The 22,344-nt window shown below is 42.6% G+C and overlaps 1 protein-coding gene across 3 annotated transcripts; it reads right to left on the bottom strand.

Moving 5' to 3' along the window:
* Window positions 1-12,218: 12,218 nt before the first annotated feature.
* Window positions 12,219-20,336, bottom strand: SEC61G (SEC61 translocon subunit gamma). Of its 3 annotated transcripts, XM_089687315.1 has the most exons (5): window positions 20,180-20,301; window positions 17,649-17,730; window positions 16,355-16,453; window positions 13,095-13,197; window positions 12,219-12,399 (listed from the first exon to the last, which is right to left on the bottom strand). In XM_089687315.1, the coding sequence occupies exons 3-5, from the start codon at window positions 16,446-16,448 to the stop codon at window positions 12,390-12,392; spliced, it is 207 nt and encodes a 68-aa protein (XP_089543441.1). In that variant the 5' UTR covers window positions 16,449-16,453; window positions 17,649-17,730; window positions 20,180-20,301; the 3' UTR covers window positions 12,219-12,389. The 3 variants fall into 3 exon arrangements, with proteins under 3 accessions (XP_089543441.1, XP_089543434.1, XP_089543450.1); XM_089687308.1 differs by lacking the exon at window positions 17,649-17,730 and having other exon boundaries at window positions 20,180-20,335; XM_089687324.1 differs by lacking the exons at window positions 12,219-12,399; window positions 17,649-17,730 and having other exon boundaries at window positions 13,091-13,197; window positions 20,180-20,336.
* Window positions 20,337-22,344: the final 2,008 nt, after the last annotated feature.

The following is a 22,344-nucleotide window of genomic DNA, read 5'->3' as shown; positions in this document are numbered from 1 at the left end:
TGCTCTGTGTAATAGTTTTGCACAGAGCAACCCCAGTCTTCTCTGGTACCCTGCTGTTGCTTGTGGCTCCTCCCCCTTGACAAATGCTGCTTGCGCTGGGGTCATTCGTGTGTGCTCGCTCCCAAGCCAGCTCTGTGTCTCTATGGGACACACAGTGTGTGGCTCAGTTCTGCTCCTGATTTCTCCTCACTGGCTGTGATTGACAGCTGTATCTCAGCCAAGTGAGAAGGGGGAGACCTGGGAGAACCAAGGCTCCTGTGTATAGGGCTGGGTGAAGATCTGGGTCAGGTAAGTATTATGAGGGGCTGGGGGGGGAGTGGTGCACACTGAAGATTTTTTACCATCATGCATAGAACGCATAGAAGGTAAAAAAAACTTCAGCCTTTACAAACACTTTCAAATGTTCTACATGGGTCTGCTCTTTGACGTGTTTGTCCAGCCAAAACTATTTGGTTTCTACTGCTAACCAGGGCTCCATTAGAGAGATTTCCCTTCACTTAGTTATGGTGACAATGGTTTTACCAGACAGGAAATTGGGGTAAATCTCCATCAGAAACGCAGAAAGTGGATTGCTTTAAAAAAGGCCTGGATTCTTTCTTGGATACACAGAATATACCTGGATACTGACATTTATAGGTAAAGTTGATCCAGGGAATGTCTGATTGCCTCCCGGGGGATTAGAAAGGCATTTTTTCCCCTGCAGGGCCAAATTGGATCATGCTTTGCTGGGGTTTTTTTTTTTGCTTTCCTCTGGATCAACTGTGGGTATAGGATTATAACTTTTTTTTTTTTTTTAAATGGTTGAACTGGATGGTCTTTTGTCTTTTTTTCAGCCAGAGTAACTATGTAACTATGATTGCTGTTTTGTTTTGGGGTTTTTTTGTAGAATCAGAAACTTTTTATTGTTGTGTGTGTCCCTGTAGCACAGCAGTAAAAAACAAAGATTCTTATCCTTTTCCACTTTTTCCAAAACTAAAATATACTTTTGGCTGGACTTCAGGTTAAAGAATGTTAGAAAATTGTTTTAGAATAGTGTTTCCCAAATATTTTCTGAACTGCCATGATCAATTAAGGTTTATTACACAATTTCATTTTTTGATGGTGTAGGAAAGAGTTTAAAAGGTGAGCTTAGCATTTAACACAGCTGCATAATAAGGTCTCCTCATTGGGGTCTCCTCATTGGGGTCCCATTAAACGCTTGGCAGGGGGTTTAGCCCTTCTTTACTTTAACAAAGTGAATACATCTAAATTTGAATCATGCAGTACAGGACACAGGGCTGTAGTCATATACCATGAGTTGTATACATGCTACCTTTAGGTGACTGGACACTGGCAAAAGCTTTGCTAGGGCTGCCCATTATGCATGTTCATATAACCCCATCCATTCCACGAAACTCCAGTTTTTTACTAGTGTCCATAGGTGATCGATCACTTCTACTTTTGAAAAGCTTTTTTATTTTTAAAGCTTTTGTTTTTACTTGAGACACTTCTTTTAAGATATAACTGCTTATTGCCATGGGTTATATTGCAGTTTCCAGATTAGTAACCCTTTGTGTTTCCTTTGGGGACCCTACCCAGACCCCACTGTAATGGGGCTGGCCTGTAATATCTGTTTGCCAGATTATTGCTAACTACATCCTGCATTAGGCACTCTTCTTGGCAAATAGTGCAACATATGCAGTTAGCTTCAGGGTGCTTTACAGGTCCAGGGCTGAGGTCCATCTCTATGGTTTCCCGGCACTGAAGTCCCCTTTCGAGGGGTATGCCCACCATAACAGGTGAGGCCTGGACTCTTAACGGACCCAGTGACATTGACAAGATAATACAGGGTTTCCCTGTAATTTGAACTGTTGTTGGCTTTACACAACTGCCCGTTCTTAGTACACAAGTACATGCATAGGCAAAGGTATAGGAAGATTTGCTGTATTGTGTTACTCCCCATAATGCTTATCCCTCTGCAAGATAAGTGAACATCCTTTTAAATTTGGCTATTTTTCTCACTTTGTCTCAGGATGGTAATGTAGTTATATGTCACCTTCGAGTTGATCTGCTCATCATCTTGGTCGCGAACATGCACAGCACATGTGCTATACTGCTTCTGCTGCCTTCTGCTTCAGCCAAGAAACTCAGAATATGGTGTAGGTGTGCATGGTAGCCAATCAGCTTCTAACTTCAGCTTGTTCAATTAAACCTGGAAGCTGATTGGTTTCTCTGCAGAGCTGCATCAGATTTTGCACACTCTGGTTTTAGTAGGTAACCCCCTATGTCTGAATTCTTCTGAAAAATTCCTAGAACCCTCAGTTTCCAGAGACCAACTGCCTCTCTCCCCCGACTCTTCATAATTCAGAGATGGAGCATCCTAAGCTGCTTGATGATGAAATGGAGGATAATGAAGAGGATGCTCACATTGTAGCAGACGTTGCAGAGGATTTTCCAACCCCTGGATTTTATGGCATATTGTCATTTTCACTAAGTGCCTTAAAAAGGAATAGCATTTTTGGGTGTATCTTCTATTTTAATGCAAATACATTTCTCTAAATAAAAGAAATGTAAAAAACAATTGGTATATGTGTTTATGTGTTTTACCTATGTTATTTTTCTATTATTAAACTATAACCTAAAGCCCCGGTTAGGTACTATAAGGCCTGATGCACATTGGGCGTTTGTCCAGCTATTGGAAACGCCTTTCTCCTGGCAGGAGACAAGCAGAGTCAAAAAGTCGTCCTAAGCTGAGTTTTTGCAAATGCATTTAGGCACATTAAGCACTTGGGCAACTATTTATTTCATTGGCCAGAATACTCATTTATTCTGTCCATTTAAATAAATGAACGCACAAGCGCTTGGTGCATCTAGTGGTTAAGTATGTTTAGGTGTATTTACATGCGTTTAGGCATGTTAGGCATTTTTTAGGCCAAAACGCTGCTGCTCCTGATTGCATGAGCATTTTTTTTCTGCCTCTAAACACCTTTACATGCTTTGTGTGCATGGACACATAGGCTAACATTGAGGGGTGTTTAAAGTCAGGAAAAAAATGCAAGACGCCTCTAGAAGCAGCATGCTACATGCTAAAATGCTACGTATGCACAAGGCCTTATGAGGAAAGAAAGAATAGGTTGGGGACTCTTGTTGCTTCAGAGCCATGCATAGTAACAGTCTATCATAGTGACCGTATCTCAGACCTGCATGGTTCCACCGATTTAACACCTGCTTCAGCAGCCCAGATTTTTAACCTCTGAAAGCTTAGATGACAAAGATTTAGAACCTTAGTTTCTACAAAGCACCTTGCCCGGTGCAAAGCACTATGCCTTATGAACAAGCTAGTATATTGTGTTTCTTTTATAAAACATATTGGCGCTTTAAGAAAGGTTGAGAAATACGTAAAAAAAAAAAATAGGACACAATGGCCTCATTCATTCAAAAACTGAAAAATCAACCAGACACACCACTGTTCTATACAATTTCTGCATTTCTTGTGGTTCTGCTCCATTTGTCAAAGCAATTATTCCAGCAGGGTTTGTTGATATGTGTACAATATTACAGCATGTTATTTTCCCATTGTGTGCGGCTTCTGTATATAGTATTTAGACATTAGATTTTTTTTACTAGCCTCACAGTTTGATTCAGTATTTCCTTTGTTTGTGTGCTCACTTTTCAGCCTGTCTGATGTGAAGTCAATTGTACACTCACATTATGTGGAATATCAGGAGGCCAATTACTTTGATTTCCAGGTCTTAGAAAATACATCCCAAAACTACTTTAATTCATAACCTCATGGAAAGCCAAAGAAACTAAACAACAAATGAGAATAAATAATTTGGCAAAAAGAATGAAAAAAGCTTTAAACTGAAAAGGTGCTGGGAATGAAGAGAAGACTCTCCTGCACATGAATATAGAAAGTGCCACCCCTTCATGGTTCACAAAACTGCCAAAATGTTTGTACTGCATAAGAAACATCAATGTACTAATAACGATCTTTGTACTTCAGAGGTGGTTTGTAGGTACTTTGGTGTTTGGTTAGCTCTCTGCTCCAAAAAGAAATGTAGAAACAGCTCTCTATTCCCCTCACTTCACCTACCTTGACTGACCCTAATGCTTAGCCTTCCCCTTACATAAGCCATAAAACCTGAAGAGATTCTAAGCCCTAACTGTATGACATTTAGTTTACTATAGAGCTGTGTACCATGAGCAATTGACATGTTTTTCATAAAAGGTTAACTTTTTTCCATTCTTTCTTGTATCTCAGTGCTGCTGACCTTCTCCAGCCTTCTTCAGCTACATCCTGGCTACATGAGCTTGATCCAGCATCAGCTGTACGACATTGTTCTGGCTAGCTTCCCAACAGGGGCGAAAACGAACCATGCCTTACTTGCACTTGTAGTCTTCATCAGGAGAGGATGTAACAAGAATAGGACTTTTTTCTTTTCTGGCAGGTCGCAAGGTCCTCTTCCAGTCTTCAGCAGTGGGCAGTCATCCATGATCCAAGTCGTTTGCGGTTTGGAATAATGACTCTTATAGTAGCCAATTACCACTGATGCACTTCCTGACCTCTAAACTTTGGTTAGTTGGCTTAGAATAACCTGTAGTGGAGGTTTTCTTGCATTTCAGCCATCTCCCTATAAATGTGTAATGTGCCTGATAGAGGTTGAGCTGATGAGAGGGCTTCCTTAGCATCTTCTGTCCAATAACCCCTGGAGTTGGTAAGCGGGTGTAGCAGAACAGGGTGTGGCTAACAATAGTTGTGCTGCTGCTGGTATGCTCTGGATGCTCAGCAAAGTTGAAGCACAGGAACCCACAGAAGCAAAAAGCAAGTTGAAGTCAAGATGAGCCATAGTCAACAACAGTCAGGTAGCAGAGGTAAGGCAGAAGTCTTCAGCAACAGCCAACTAATCAAATGGCAGGAGCAGGCCAATGCTAGTTGAGCAGCAAAGATAGCAAATCAGCTGGCAGAAGTAAAGATCAGAACACAAGCCAAAGTCAGCAGCTAAAGATCTGGATACAGCAAAGGAGGCAAGCTGGATCAGACACAGAGTAGCAAGTCACAAGACCTGATGATGATTAAGCAACTTCTCCTCAGTGTGCCTTGCTTTAAATAGGGTTGACTGCTGCTTCTTGTGATAGGATATTCTTTCTTTTTGTCCGCAGACCTTTCCAAACCTGATTCCAACTCTTTCCAAAACTTCTTCATGCTTTCCATGAATCCCCTGAAGAAAGACCCTGCTTCTTTTTTGAAAAGACTGTCCAGGCAGTCTTCCAAAGACTTTTCTTCCAGCTGGAAGATAATTTCCATTTACAGGCCAAACATCTTCTCCTGTGTGGTTCTGCCTTATTCTCCCTTTGATCCTGACTGTTGTCCTACAAAGAGAGGACAAACGGTGGTAAAGATCTTAGGAGAAAAATCAAGGGGTGCAAATTACCCTGTGCACAGCACCACTAGAAGATTCCCCAAACGCTAGAGGGAAACTGCCAAAGAGAAGAAACTATCACATTCAGGCTACCTGGTGCCCTGACTAACCAACGAATGTAATAAAATCTCCCAGAGCCTAATCGCCCTAGTGTAGTGTGCCGTAATCAGGAAGGGAGGTAACCTCCCCTTAATAGCATACGCCTGTAAAATAGTGTGCCGAATCCAACGAGAAACAGTGGCAGAAGTGGCCGCCAGGCCCTTCTTCAGACCAACCGTGAGTACAAAGAGAATTGGACCTCCGAAAAGCAGCTGTTACAGAAAGGTTCACGCAAATCGTGCAAACCACATCCAGGGAATGCAGGGCCACCTCCTTAGGGTGCGTTGGTCAAGGACACAAAGAGGGAAGAGCAATATCATCATTCAAATGAAAACCCAACACCCCTTTGGAAGAAAAGAAAGGGAAAGTCAAAGTACCACCTTGTCTTTGTGCAAAACCATATAAGGCGGATTACAAGGCAAAGCAGCCAACTCCGACACCTTCCGTGCAGAAATGATAGCGACAAGGAAGGCAACTTTTTAAAAAAGCATAAGTAGCAAATGGGAAGGAAGGACTTTCCAGTCAGTAGAGCCAGAGACCTCAACCACCAAAGAAGAGGGGCCTTTGTTGATCGCTCCAAGTGAATATAAATGTCCAAGTAGTCGAAAGCCCTGTTCCATTTTGATAGGATTTCCCTCTGCAGTGTTCTCGTAATAAACTGGACATATGGAACCGCTTCAAAGTCAGCCGCCATCAGGCCTAACACCCACATGTAAAAACTCATGGTGATCTCCACTCTGTCTAGTAGGGACAAGTGAGTCTCTGCACACAGGAGCAAAACGTCCATCACAGCAATCCCCCATTGTGTCAATAAGGCCAGGACCGGGGATTTGGGGTGCGGAGGCTAGACCAAAAGGCAGAGCCACAAATTGGTAATGTGTCCCCCCGATGGTAAAGCGTAGGAATCGCTGATGCCCCTCACATATGGGGATGTGCAGGTAAGCATCCTTGATGTCTAAGGAGGTTAGGAAATCTCCTTGATGGAGAGAGGCCACCACTGAGCAAATGGATTCCATCTTGAACTTGTGAACCAGCACACAATGGTATTCAGGGCCTTGAGGTCCAGGATCAGGCGAGCCCTCTCTGCCTTGGGAACTGTCAACAGATTGGCGTAAAAGCCTCAAAAATGGTCCAAGTCAGGCACCAGGATGATGACTCCATGGAGGAGCAGTCCCTGCACAGTCCCGTACGGGCCTGTACGCGCACTGGCAAAAGCTGCAGTTTGGAGGGAAAAATCTGTCTGGTGGAAGGGAATGAGGGAGGCCCACGGGCCCGGAAACCTGCAAAGTCGCCCCCCCCTCACCATGGAACTGGGTGGGGGCAAACGTGCATGCTGAGAAGGACTTATTCACAGGCTTGGAGGGTTTCTGGGGCCAGGGATGCTTGGTTTCAGAGCCAGAGGGTCGAAAAGTGCGCTTATGCTCCATGAATGCTGGCTCCCGACTTCTGATGAGGTTCCTTTCCCTTCTTGGCCTAAGGGAGGAAGGTGCTCTTGCCACCAGTAAGGTTCTTGATAATGTCATCCAGTGTACTGCCAAAAAGACGGCCGCCCTGAAAGGGCAGGTCCGCCATCACCTTTTTGGAGGTCTGGTCTGCTGACCAACGCTTGAGCCAAAAGGATCAACCAGAGCTCCACGGCTGAGATGGACAGTTTGGAGAGAAGTGGAGCTGCATCAAGGGAGGCATCATAAACGTACTTTAATCCCTCGACTAACTGGTCTGTCAGTTCCACACATGCTTGGGGTTACAGCTTGTTGTAGAGTCTTGGCCCATTCTGTCAGTGTCTGGGAGACGAAAACCAAACCCAGCACTGGCCTAAGTGCCAATCTGGTGACAAGGCCAGTCGAGAAGGCCACCTTCAGGAAGAGCCAGTGTAGAGAGAGAGAGAGAAACCGTCAGGGAGGACTCGCAACCACCAGGAGCTGCTAAAGTGCCCACCTCACCCCTGTCCATACGACATAGAAGGCGTTCTGACCACCGCACCTAGAAGCCCAAGGTGTAAGAGCGACATCCCCGCCACTGGCTATGGGAAAATGGCCACCAAGGCCCTTCTTCAGCCAGTCTCTGTCACCTGAGGCATTCTGACACCAACAAATTGGCCGCTGTGTCTGACACTAGAGGCCATCGGCCGCAACCTCCAGGAAAATGTATCGGCTACAGTATCATGGCCTCCAGCTATCCGAGCTGCATGGCAGTGCAGCCTGGGCTCCCCCCAAGTCCAGGTAGGCACACGGGAAACACAAACACCTCCCCCCCAGCTTCAGGGTAGCCCCAGGTTAGTCTCAGACATCACTGCATGAGCGGAGGAGAGGCAGGCTGAGAGGGGGCCTAACACTACCAGGGCCTAGGCAACATGCAGGCAGCTGGCCCAAGCCCACGCCTCTACTGTGGCTGGCAGCGTCCCCATAGCCAGGTCACCCAGGATGCTGCTGCACAGAGGAGAGGAGGAGGGGGTGCAGGGATGGTCAGGATGAAAGGAGACCCCACAGGACCGATCACCCCAGGGAACACTCATGTCCCGGGGAGGGGGCAGTACTTACCAATCCAGCTGAGTGTACGGGAGAAGCGTGACAGATCCTTATCTCCACCGAAGAGACAGGGCGCTCGGCCAGGGGTACACTGTGACACAGCCTATAGGCATATCGGTCATATTCGTCCCCGCAATGCATTTAACTGGCTGGCCACCCAGGTCCATGGGGCATAGTCGCGGTCAACCTAGCGCAAAGCTGGTGGTATGCGTGCGCTCACTGGTCAGACTGGGGTGACCACTGAATCCAGATTATCCAGCCCAACTGTTGAATAGAAGATCTCCACAAGAACACAAAATCCCAGGAAAAAGGAAGAGAGAAAAGTTGTGGGACCACAAGTCCCAGCAAAACTATACGCCCATACTCCTGAGCTACTAGGCAGAAAAGACTGCTTGGTTATGGATAAAGAAGACACTGTGTCCGTCACTGATCATAAGAGAAAATATAACACTGCTAAGTATCACATTTAGTTTAAATATAGGATGTCACCTGTTCCCTAAAAATGAGGACATGCAATTACTTGTCACATATAAGAGCTAACAAATGCAAATTGCATTTTAAATAACCTGAATCTCCAAAAAAGCATTAATTAAAATCTCAATACTAGCAATTTAAGCACAAGCACCTGAGATTTTACTTTCCGCAAGAGTCCCAGCTGGCAACAAGTTGGCAAGGCAAAGCTGGCTTCCAACATAGTGTGAACGCTTATAAGCAATCACATTGCTAATGAACTGAAATCAATACATTCTATGTTATCGTATTCTCTTCAGAGCCCATTCACACTATTGCCCTGCTAAATGCATTAGGGCAGCTTATTCACATGAATGGGCTACCTAACACAGAGAAAAAAGTGCATGTAACTTTTTTTTGCACTGTATCAAAAGTATGTTACAATGTACACTCACAGGCCACTTTATTAGGTACACCTTGCTAGTACTGGATTGGACCCCCTTTTACCTTCAGAATTGCCTTAATTGTTGGTGGCATAGATTCAACAAAGCGTTGGAAACATTCCTCAGAGATTTTGGTCCATATTGACATGATAGCATCACACAGTTTCTGCAGATTTGTGGTCAGCACATCCATGATGCAAATATCCTGGTATACCACATCCCAAAGGAGATCTGGTGACTGTGGAGGCCATTGGAGTACAGTGAACTCATTGTGCTCAAGAAACCGTTTGAGATGATTTGAGCTTTGGGACATGGTGCGTTATCCTGCTGGAAGTAGCCATCAGAAGATGGGTACACTGTAGGTCTAAAAGGAAGGACATGGTCAGCAACAATACTCAGGTAGGTCATGGCGTTTAAACAATGCTCAATTGGTACTAAAGGGCTCAGTGTGCCAAACAAATATCCATCATCAGCCTGACCCATTGATACAAGGTAGGATGGATCCATGCTTTGATGTCATTTATGCCAAATTCTGACACTCCACTCTGAATTCCGCAGCTGAAATCGAGACTCAGACCTGGCAACATTTTTACAATCTTCTATTGTCCAATTTTGGTAAACCTGTGTGACTTGTTCCTAGCTGATAGGAATGGCACCCGGAGTGGTCTTCTGCTGTAGCCCATCTGCTTCAAGGTTTGATGTGCTGTGCATTCAGAAATGGTATTCTGCATACTTTGGTTGTAACGAATGCTTATTTGAGTTACTGTTGCCTTTCTATCATCTCGAACCAGTCCGTCCATTCCGATGAATGGACAGACTGGTTCGACAAGACAACATCAACAAGGCATTTTTGGCCACACACTGGATATTTTCTCTTTTTGAGACCATTCTCTGTAAACCTTAGAGGAGGCTGTGTGTGAAAATCACAGTAGATCAGCAGTTTTCAATACTCAGAAGCAACACCAACAACTATGCCACTATCAAAGTGACTTAAATCCTTCTTCCCCCATTCTGATGCTCGGTTTGAACTTCAACAAGTCATCTTCACCAAGGCAGATGCCTAAATGTATTGAGTTGCTGCCATGTGATTGGCTTACTATCAATTTGTGTTACCAAGCAATCGAACAAGCGTACCTAATAAAGAGGCTGGTGAATGTATGTCAGTAAGGTACCATCCAGAATAAACTTCATTCTATATCACATTAGCACAAAATGAATAGTGCGAATGGGGTCTTGATTGTATAATTAAATACAAAGCTTTTTTGTTTAGGACAGATTATACAGGATTTATATAGCACCAACAGTTTGTGCAGCTCTTTACGTGATTGAGAATGGATTAAAACACCTATTAGATCTTTATTGCAGTCTGTGTCCCCTTTAGGAAGACTTACCCTCTCTTTGTTCTGTTTACCATGATCATTGCAAGTCAAAGAAAATCTCAAATTGTAGGCTGTCCCCAGAGAAGTGAGAGGGGAAATCTTCCTCTCACTTCCTGTTTTGACAGGAAGTGAGGGTCCAAATGGGACACATGAATCTGACAGGGGATATAACAGTCCCTTACACTATCCAAAATTGGGGGGGGGTAAAGTTTTGCATATAGTTCTACTTCAAACTACAGGTTCATGTGGGGAAAATAATTATTTGATCCCCTGCATATTTTGTATGTTTACACACTTACAATGAAAAAAAATTGGATCATTGGTGTATTTTAAAACGATAGACAGAATATCAACCAAAAATCCAGAAGGAAAAAAAAAACCACCACACCCCCACACAGAATACAAATGATAGGAGTTGCAGTTCAGTGAGTAAAATAAGTATAAGTATTTGATCCCCTACCAACAATAATTCTGGCTCCCACAGACTGGCTATGTGCTCATGTGGTACACATTAGTCCTGTCAATTTAAGAAGGTGCTCCTAATGACAACTCATGTGTACAGAATTACTTTCTTGAGCGCAACCAAAGAGCTGTCAAAGGATGTCAGAGACAAGATTGTAGATCTGCACAAGGTTGGAATGGGCTACAAGACCATCAGCAAGAAGCATGTGGTTTTTTTTTTCTGGATTTTTGGTTGATATTCTGTATCTATCATTTAAAATACACCTATGATATTATAAATCCTTCATCTCTTTGTAAGTGAGCAAACTTACAAAATCTGCAGGCAATCAAATAATTTTTTCCACTGTAAATAAAACTCCTGATCACAGTCGCATAAATGTCACAGTAAGATGTAAAGAAACCTCATGCCTTCACTTAACCACTTGCCGACCGCAGATAGCCAAATGACAGCTTCACTGCGGCCGGCATCATATGACATCCTCCCAGCACGCACTCTCGCGCACCCTGTGATTTGTGTCCTACGGACACAGCTGATCAAGTGATATGGTAAAAAGCCAATCACAGCAGCCTTTTACCAAGTGATCAGCGTGTCCAATGACACACTGATCACCAAGAAATGCAACTGCCGGTTATCGGCTGCAGTTTCCTCATGCTGTCACAGCGTGAGGAAAGTACTGCCGAAAACCGGCAGTTGTCGGAGGAGGGATCGGCGCTGATGATCAATGCACATCAGTGCCACCTCAGACACACATCAGTGAAGGAGAAAAAAATTACCTGTTTGCAAAATTTTATAATAGAAATAAAGAAAAACGTTTTTTTCTTCAAATTTTTTTTTTTTTTTATTATGCAAAAAATAACACCACTCAGTGGCAATTAAATACCACCAAAAGAAAGATCCATTTGTGTGAAAAGATAATTTCATATGGGTACAATGTTGCATGACTGCGCAATTGTCAAAGTGCGACAGCTCTGAAAACTGAAAATTGGCCTGATAAGGAAGTGGGTACAAGTGCCCTGTAGGCAAGTTGTTAACTGGATACTGTGCAGCCCTTGGGCCCCAGCAGTCAGTAGAGGGAACATTGATTTGAAAAGGGTCCCTAATTTTAGTCACGTCTAGCAGTTTCCTGAAGCATAACCCTAGTCTGACAGTCTCCTATAGTGTGACATAGTTTCCAACCACTCCAGTAGAACCTTCTCTGACCATTTCCTCTAACAAGTTTGTCTGTAAAAGTTTCCGGGAGGATTACATGAAATGAATTCCATATGCAGCCCTTTAGAGACATTAGCGGCCGTATTTGAGGCCCTTTTACCTTGCAATTTGTCAACTACTAGTCTAAAGTCTTAACAACCCTGCCATGTGAGTATCAATTGGGCACCTATCCAATTTAATTGAAAATAACTATTTGTTGATTGATGAATGGCACACTGTGAGGGCTCAAGTCATAACACAACATCTTCACTAGCTTAATCTAACTTTTAATAGGACAAAAAAACAAACATTTTTACAGGTTTTATTACATGAAATCAAGCCAAATATAAAATATACATAAAAACAAAATACTAGAACTCGTCTGTTAACATAACGGTGAGGTTTAGAGTCCTTGCTTGTTGTCTGAGCCGGGAAGTCTAGCTGCCACTGAAAATTGAGACAAAGATTTGTTACGTTTATTAAAAGCAGAAGTCCAGTTAAAATAAAAAACCCACACTATACAAATATCTATCTAGTCGGTTCTTCTAGTAGTACTCCTCACTGCTGCACTGAATGGGTGCTCACATTATGTATGTGCACATTAATACTCTAAGCCCAGACTATTGTAGAAACACCATTTTGCAGCCTCAGTCTAGAGCACGGGTGTCAAACTGGCTGCCCTCCAGCTGTTGCAAAACTACAAGTCCCATGTGACATTGCAAGATTGACAGTTACAAGCATGACTCCAAAAGGCAGAGGTATGATGGGACATTTTGCAAGAGCTGGAGGGCTGCCAGTTTAACACCCCTGGTCTAGAGGAAGAGTGTTGATTGGGTTAAATGATGGCCAGCACCAAAGACTAAAGGACATCAAGGGAAAAAAAAAAAAAAAAAAAAAAAGACTGTTTGTGAGCACTGCAGCAAATGCCATTTTTTAAATATCCTGTTCCTGGATGATTACATTTTTCATAAGCTTAAGTAAAAAAACTTTTGACCTAGGAAAAAAAAAAAAAATTCCCAACACACACAGCTATCACAAAATGACACTAGACAAATCTGCCATGTTGCAGTTCTTAGTCTAGAAGTCGAAAGCAGAAATGTAGCCCAAGTCCCAATAAAATGAATAATTTTGTTTACACTTACACAATAATATTATTGATGGGGATGTGAATTAGTTTTACAAAGAATCCAATAAATCCCATAATTGCAAATCCTATTGCCGTTGCCATTGCGATCTTTTGGAATTCTGCAAAAAAAAATTATACAATTAGCCACATCATATGTGATAAGCAAGAGTGAAATTAATTAGAGCCGACTTAAGATGCCATAGACATTAGAATTGTTATTAGGTCCAAACATTTCCAGTGCAACTGTGAACCAAAACTGACCATTTATTACAAAAACCCACACAAACACACCCCAATAGATTATGAGTGATGATCAGTGAGATGAATATCACATGAGCTGGAAAGTCTCATGAACCAGCAGAGTGTGTAACATTCTTTGCAGGATCTCATCTGACAATCACTATGCTTTTGACACTGACACACAAACAACCCAGTTACCAAAACTAAAATGGTGTGTTATATATATATATATATATATATAAATCTCAGTGGTTGCAGTTTGCAGTGGGGAGGGAAAAAAAAACAAGACTGTTTCCGAGCAAACCAACATGAGTTATGTTTACTCAGTAACTTACCCATTTGAGTGCCTGCCTGTATCACCCTTCATAGCCAGAGCATTATTCAGTTTCTAGCACTGTGATACTTGACAATCACTCATGCACTCAAATGAGTTTTATATAACATTTTGAGAATAGGAGCACTTTCCATCAGTGGTATTTAGTAACCAATGTGTTTTTCTTTGATCAATGTGTTTATTGATAAAACAAAAGCATAAGAACAGCAGACAGGTCAGGAGCCCTTTGTAGGTTAAGAGGCTTTTGTAAGACATGAGAAGAATGAGATACAATTGTACAGATTTGGGCATACAGCGCAAAAAAAAAAAAAAAAAGGAGGAGGAGTAACAGCGCTAGTGTTAGTGTTTCCCAGAACAGTAGGTATCTAGCAGGACAGGTAGGTCTCCAAGTGGTTGCCCAAGGGACATGTTATAATGTGAATCGCTAAGGTGCTTAGGGGGTTCAGGGACCAAGCAGATGCTTATTTATTGGTGTTGTTGAGTGGCAAATAAGTGTGCCTTACTTTCCAAGTTCCCATGTCTCCCAGCAGCTTAACTGGAATATTGGTTAGGCCAGTTGAAGTAGTAGAAACAGAGAAGAGTAACAGAAGGATACAGAGGGGAAGGGGGGATCCAGAGTGCCAACCCATGGTTGTATCTGTGAGAAGGCTTGATCAGCATAACCACTGTGTTGTTGTTATTATTTATAGAAAAAAGGAAAAAAAAATACCAAGATTTTGAAACTTAAAAAAAACCCAGCTGACCTAATTTTTTTCTGCGATCTACTGGAAATTAAAAAGCACTCTGGTAATAAGGGAGCTAAAACTTGCAACTTGGTAATGGTGCAACAGATACAGTGCATACAGGTCTTGAAAGTGAAGATCACAAAGAGAAATGATAGAGATTAAAAAGGGTTAATGTTCAGGATAAGGGAGGTGAATGAGTTCACATACATTTTACAGGGACACAGTATGGCGATCATGAATGTAGGAAAGGAGGTGGAGTGAAAGAGGGGAAAAAAAAAACCAAACTATTTGCAGCAGCTGCTGCCATGACTGTACTGTATTTGGGAAATAATGAATGACTCATTCATCCATTTGTTCCCTCCCCTTCCTCTGCTGTAAGAGGACATTGGAGCCTTACATATGTTAATATACACCATTTACATAATGTGCTTGCTGTAATTGGCCTCTTTATAACCAATCACAGCAATCTGAAGGTACAGAACCAGCTCTGCATACTTTCCTGGTCAGTGATTCAAGATACTGAAGTCACTGAACGAGGATAACAGCCAGGGAGTTAGTACTTTCATAAAGGTGGTAGGTAATGGTATTCTTCATACTGCCTTAGTACAGCTTTCATTTATCCACTTGACACTCACAAGCTTTACATATTAACATTCCCATGCTGAGAGTACATTAACCATTTCCCGCCCGGCCACTGTACATAAACGGCCAGGTGGGACAAGCACTGTTCTGACAGGACGTATCCATATGGCCGGTCAGAGCTTGGGGCTGCACAGTGGCGCAATCCTGTGATGGCTGTATCCCTCAGACACAGGGCATCACAGATAGAGACATAGGCTCTCTGATTGGCCTTCCCGATCATGTAATGGCTGTGTTCAATCACAGCCATAATTCAATGTAAACAGAGGCACGTGGCTCTGTATTGGCTCCCCCTCTTAGATCAGTGAAGAGAGGGAGAGGATTGCTACAGCCTGTCAGCAATATGTGTGTAGTTGCTGATTTTACTGTGCAGCTGCACAGATATCACACACAGTGCAACCATCAGTAAACAGTGCACCATCTGTCCCTAACCAAGTGCACATCAACATCTGTCGGTGTCCCTAGTGGGCCTCCAAAAATGGGATAGGTAGTCAGAAATAAAGTGTGTAATTTTTGCCTCTATAATGCCTGAAGGTGCTCCTTGGATTTTGGGACTATGTGGCTAGGCTTAGGCTGTGAAAGTGTCAGACGTGGTATCACCACACTCAGGAGTAGCAGAATGTATTTTGGGGTGTATTTCTTAGTATGTCCATGCTGTGTGTTAGAAATACCTTATAAGCTTACAATTTTGTGTAAAAAATCAATCATGTTTTCATTTTCTTTCAACATTTTTTAAAAACTTAAAAAAAATGACATGTTCAAAAGACTCATTATGCCTCATGAAAAATACATTAGGGTGTTTGCTTTCCAAAACGTGGTCATTTTGTGGGCGTTTGTTGTCCTGGTGTTCCAAGGCCTTCAAAAGTGTGATAGGTAGTCAGGAAATTATATGCGCAATTTATGTTCCTTGAAAGCCCAAACATGCTTCTTTGATTTGGGCCCCTCTATGTGGCTAGGCTGTGAGAAAAACAAATCTCACACATGTGGTATCCCCTTACTTGGGAGAAGTAGCACAATATGTTTTGAGATGTAATTGCAAGCATGCCTATGCCATGTGTAAGACATTAGTTGTTAAAATGACAATTTTATAGAAAAAAAAAAAATCTTATTTAATTTTATAAAGAATTGTGGAAAAAAAAAAAAAACACAACACTTAAAAAACGTACCATGCCTCTCACTAAATCCCTTGGGATGTCTACTTTCTAAAAAACGGCCAATTTGGGGGTATTTGTACTGTCCTGGCATTTTAGGACCTCAGGAAAATGAGATAGGCCATCATGACTGATCAATTTTTATACATATCCATTTAGCAATACCTAGCTGTTAAAAATAATTTACCTTTCCTGTCTGGCTTAGTACACCTCTTGACAAGTCTGATAGAATCTTTCACAAATTGACGGCTGGGCTCAACAAATTGCATTACCTGATCCATGGTGCCTAAAAAAGAAAAAAAAGAAAGGAGGAGCTAAAGTACATTGAACAATATAGAAAAAAAAATAAGCAGTATGAAAATTATATGTCTAGAAATTTCATTTTACTGTGAAAAGAATGGATAGCTGGCTGGACAGTAAATAACCACAAGTATTTAGGGCTTCTTTGTTCAACAACTTCCCTACTGGACCAGTTCTGACATTTCTCTCCTACATGTAAAAATAATTTTTTTGCTCGAAAATTACCAAGAACCTCCACAACTTATATATGTTTTTAAGCAGACACCCTAGAGAAAAAAAAAATGTGCGTGTTACAATTTATGTTGTGTAGTATTTGCGCAGTGGTTTTTTTCTTTTTTTTTTAAAAGCAAATGTTTTTGGGGGGGGTGGGGATTTTAATTTTAGTGCACACAAAACACAATATATTACCCATTTTGTGATAAAATAAGATGTTACAGCAAGTAAATATATACCCAACATGTCTCGCTTTAAAATTGCATAGGCCTGTGGAATGGCGCCGAACTACAGGACATAAAAATCTCTATTACCAACGCTTTTAAAAGCCTTTAGAATTACACGAGGTCCGGTACTATAATTATTGCTGACATTCGCGGTGTTACCTCACCTGTGTGGTGCAATCACCGTTTATCTATGTGTGGGACTGACATGAACGTTCACCTTTGGGTGCAAGTATGGTGGGAGGGGCTTTAAAATTTTATTATTTAGTTTTTTGGGTTTTTTTTCACACCTGTCCCTTTGCAAACATCCCTGTGACACCTATCAGCAGCGACAGGTCCCATTTCAGGTACTTTCTTATGCTCTTAACAGCATCAGGTCAAACAAAAATCAGGCTGATTCGAAGCTTGTACTAGCCGACAATGGCTGGTAAACAGAAGACAGAAACTGGAAGTGACAAAATACTTGGCACTTCAGGTTTGTAATACCATAGAGATGATCAGGGATAATCCAGTCCCTGATCAGCTCTATGGTAAGCTGGTGGAACCACCAGCTTCAGTGCCATGCTCCCTGCTAGAATGGGAGAACAGCTTAGTTTAGCTGTGATTTTTTACTACTCCCTATTTAACCCCTTCATGCCTAAGGGTAAAACAAATCTTAAAGCCTAACCACAATTTTGCAACTTTGACATGTGTTAGCAAAACCGTACATATCAGAACTACTTTGTGCATGCAGGTGGATTATACCTTTTTTTCAGGTCAAATTGAGCTTTCACTTGGTGGTAAATGGTAATGGATATCTCCAGATGATTTCTTCATCAAAGGGAAACTGACCCAAAAAAGTAAAAAAAAAAAAAAATATTTTCTTAATTTAGCTGTATATTTCTTGCTACCACCATTAACCAACCACCAAAGAACAAAACAAAATAACTTCTGCTCCTAGCGATCGTAGCAATAGCACACATGTGTATGTTAGTTGTTGTCTGTATACATTTTTTTTTGTTTTTAAATTCTAGCATATATAGTGCCATTTGTAAATGCTAGAACTTTCACGTAAACCAATTAATTTCCACATATTGGGATTTTTTTTTTAGCAAAGACATGTAGCAGAATACATTTTGGCCTAAATTTAAGACAAAATTAGATTTTTTTAACTGGACATATTTAATAGCAAAAACTCAAAAATGTTTTTTCTCAAAATTGACAGTCTTTGTTTTTTTTCTTTATAGCGCAAAAAATAAAAAAATGCAGAGGCGTTTTACCACCGAAAGAAAGCTCTACTTGTAGGTGAAAAAAAAAAAAAAAAGGACATAAATTTCATTTGAGTGCAGTGTTACATGACCGTGCAATTGTCAGTTAAAGTAAAGCAGTGCCATATCACAAAAAATGGCCTGGTCAGGAAGGGGGGGGGGGTAAATCCTCTATAGGGCAAGTGGTTAAGCTACAAAAAGCTGCAAAAGCAATTGGATGAGGAGTGTACACATGTCATGGCCACAATGCTTTGCAGCAAACGTTATCCCCCTAGCATGCAATCTAATGAAGGGCTGCGCTATAATCATGAGCCAATAGCTAGACTCCTGGTTGAGGTACTGTACCCCCATTCAAAAAAAAAAGGAGTGCATTTAAGAGGTGGCAGCATCACCTCCTGGATGCCGATCAGCTGCACCGCTCTCTGAAAGTGATACTGTAGATTGCTTTTCCAAGGCCGATGCACATGCTCCAAGACATACACTTAGGGTGTAGGTTCACATACATTTCATAGGTTGGGGTTCACACAGCCCCAGCCCAATGCTTCATACAGATGCAGAAACTGACCCCAAATAATATATTTCTTTTTAAAAAATAATCCATACATATCAACTACTTAATGGCCCTTTACCACTTGTCAACTGTGCTATAGTTGAATGATGGCTACAGCTCGGTTGTCCAGTCCTGGGAGGACGTCATACAACATCCTCCCAGAACGTGCCCTCCGAGTGATCTCCGTGATCACTGTGTCCTACGGACACAGCTGGTCACGTGATGTGATGTGATAAAAGGCCAATCACAGCAGCCTTTTACCATGTGATCAGCTGAGTCCAATGACAGCAGACCACCGGTAAATGCACTTGCTGGTTATCAGCAGTACTTTCCTCGCGCTGTGACAGCGTGAGGAAAGTACTGCCGATAACCGGCAATTGTCAGAGGACGGATCAGCAACCGATCATCAGTGCCCTGATAATCAGTGCCACCCACCAGTGCTCCAATCAGTGCTGCATAACAGTGCCACCTCATCAGTGTTGCATATCAGTGTCACCTCATCAACACACATCAGTGAAGGAGAAAAAATTACCTGTTTGCAAAATTTTATAATAAACTTTTTTTCTTCATTTTTTTTGCTTTTTTGTTTATAGCACAAAAAATTAAAACACCCAGCGGCAATTAAATACCACCAAAAGAAAGCTCTATTTGTGTGGAAAAAAATGATAAAAATTTCATATGGGTAGTGTTGCATGATCACGCAATTGTTATTCAAAATGCGTCAGCCTGGGCAGGAAGGGGGTATATGTGTTTTATGTTTTGCACAAGTGGGTAATCTATTTCCCTGATTTTTGTTACTGCATTTTTCTTCATCTATATCAGTGGTTCTCAACCTTCCTAATGCCGCGACCCTTTAATACAGTTCCTCATGTTGTGGTGACCCCCAACCATAAAATTATTTACCCAGTAATTATAATTCATGAGTGTCGTTTTACCTCCAATACTGCTGCTTTCAACACAGCAGCTGCTTTCAACACAGTAGCTGCTTTCAACACATCAGAAATATGTGTTTTCCGATGGTCTTAGGCGACCCCTGTGAAAGGGTCATTCGACCCCCAAAGGGGTCACAACCCACAGGTTGAGAACCACTGGTCTATGAGCTGCTGAACCTCTTCTTTCCCCCACTTGATTCTATTTGATTAGTGCACCTTAGTTGTGGTCCTGTGCACTGCTGCACATTCCTATATACAGGGGAGCATGGAAAATGAATGTAGTCACCCTCTAACAGGAAGTCAAACCACAGCAGAAAACAAAGGGGGAGTTTAGAGATCTGGAGTATTCATTGAGGAATACACAGACAGAAACAGAACTTTTCCTAAAGCCAAGTTTAGTGTCCCGTTAAACACTAACTGCAGCCAATATGAGCCCATTCGTAGGAGCCATTGTGAAATACAGGACGTATTCTGGAGAGCTGACACTGACTGCTCCTGGCTCAGTGTGCTCAGTCCATATGAGAAGCCCTTCCAGCCTATACGTACCGTGTGCTGTGTTTTCTCAGACACTGTCCTCTTCCCGGCCTCTGCTCACTGGGACACGTAGCACTCTTCACACACCGACTTCTATAGCCCACACGTCACCGGATGTCTGCCCCACCTCGTCCTATCACATTACAGTTCCTCTACGTGTACCGACCCACAGGAAACACTAAGGTGCACGCTCTATCCCTGGTTTCTGAATCTCTATGGTCTTGATGGGCGGAGAACTGGAGAGGGATCGAATACGCTGAGCTGGCGCTTTTTTTTCTCTTTCGTAAAACTTTATTGTTCCTGCTGAGGGCTGAACAGACGTGGAGTTTTCACAGAACAGCTCTGAGTTATCACGTAGAGGCAATGAGCGAAAGAGACACATAAACCAGATACTTACCTCTATAAAAATCGTATAATGACTGAAACTGTTATAGGAAACTAAACCTTTCTTCCTTCATAAAAAACCACCGTGAAGCCAATAGAAATGTAAAGTAATGGAAGAGGGAGGCACTAATGGCTTTAACCACTTGACTGCTGGAAGGTTTTACCCCCCCCCATGACCAGGGCATTCTTTGCTATTTAGAACTGCATTACCTTACAGCGGAGTTCCTCCTAAAAGTGGAAGCTTCGCTTATCTGCCTCCCCCCCTCCTAAGCCACATTTGGCACCTTTTGTGGGGAGAGGGGAGCAGGTACCTGGTTTTGGTGCCCACTTACCTGCAGTGAACTGAGACGGAAGTTTGCAGCCCACCGCAGCCATCTGGGACACTTCACATGTCTCAGAGGACTGCAGCCCATTAACAACGCTTCAAGCATGTGCAGTCGGAAACCGGCTGTGAGGCCGCAAGGCTTCACTGCCAGTTTCCCTTAGTCAAGATGGCGGTGCCAGCACCCAACAGCCGTGTAAGCCGTGTACCGGGGTGGGCTCCCCAGGATACAGTGAAGTCACGAACGAGGAAAGCAACCCCAACACCAGCTTTTGCCACAGCAGAATTTTACTTAGATGTGGCAAATAAACACAACCACAAATGCTGGAAACATACAATAAATTTACATACACCCAACCCAAAGGCTGAGACCCTTGTGCTGCACAGCACGGCGCCTCCTGAAGGATGAAGGTAGAAAGCGTAGTAATTTACCTACTGGCGGGCACAACTAAGCTGCCACACCTTACCTGTTATTACCCTAAAAGAGCAGGAATCAGTGTATGGGTGTATGGTATGGGCTAGCCTGCGGTGCAGCACAACAGCTTACAATCTTACACAAATCTACAGTATTCCCCCTCCCATAACTGGTCCTGTAGCACGTGCCTGAGTATTCCTTCTGAGCAAAATGCCAGTCTGGCTTGAGTTTGTGGGATTTTATCAGCTCTCCAGTGTGAAATGTCACTTTAAGTTATGAAGTCCTTCCAATGATCAGTAATAACACTTGTGGCCTGACACAAACAGAGATCCTAACTAACTATAGGCTGGGACTCAGTCTCTAGGCACCAACACTGAAATGAGGTGTGTGCACGATCTTACCGACCCTGATCTGCTTTGCAACCGCTGGTGACTCTGAACAGAACAAATGTCTCTCTAACAAGCATGCGGTATCGCAATGTATGTTGCTTTGTTCCTCTGCTCTCATCAGTATTCCTGGCAGCAATCTTCCTTTCTCTGAACAGGATCAGGGTCTTGGACACGATCAGCTTCACTTAGCTGAAGCTTTGGTTACTGAGGGATGTTCTCACACCTGGATGCCATCAGATTCTCTGCTCACCCGGCTCCTTCATTCACCATCCTCCAAACATGGCTCCTCTCTCTCTCCTCTTCCTGTTCTCTAAACTCTGAGTCAAAACCCCACCTCTTCATGAATATAGAAATATCTATGCAGTCTGAGGCTGTGTTAGGAAAACAGTGGCATCTTGTGGCTAAACCGCAGAATGTCAGTCCAGAACATTTAATTTACTCCACACAGTGTTCAAACAATGAGAGCTGTTTCCCCATCTCACAGCCGACTGAACAATCGGCTTGGTGTGAGGACACAATCGGACCCCTGGACAGGTAAGTGCCTTAATATTAAAAGTCAGCAGCTACTCTATTTGTAGTTGCTGAGTTTTCTTTCTTTTTTAGGGGGGGAGGGGACTTCGCTTTAAAGCAGAACTATATTCACCTCGGCTCCAGCAGTGTGGCATCC

Source organism: Staurois parvus, unplaced genomic scaffold (assembly GCF_062004578.1).
Source record: "Staurois parvus isolate SC_StPar_1 unplaced genomic scaffold, SC_StPar_1.0 ptg000020l, whole genome shotgun sequence".
NCBI lineage: Eukaryota > Metazoa > Chordata > Amphibia > Anura > Ranidae > Staurois > Staurois parvus.
This window is presented reverse-complemented; position numbering and strand designations above follow the sequence as displayed.

Coding starts and splice junctions, on each gene's coding strand:
- SEC61G (XM_089687308.1), bottom strand. CDS start 16,448: ATGGATCAGGTAATGCAATTTGTTGAGCCCAGCCGTCAATTTGTGAAA. Junction 13,198..16,354: donor TACTAAGCCAGACAGGAAAG/GTAAATTATTTT, acceptor TTTTTTTTGCAG/AATTCCAAAAGATCGCAATG.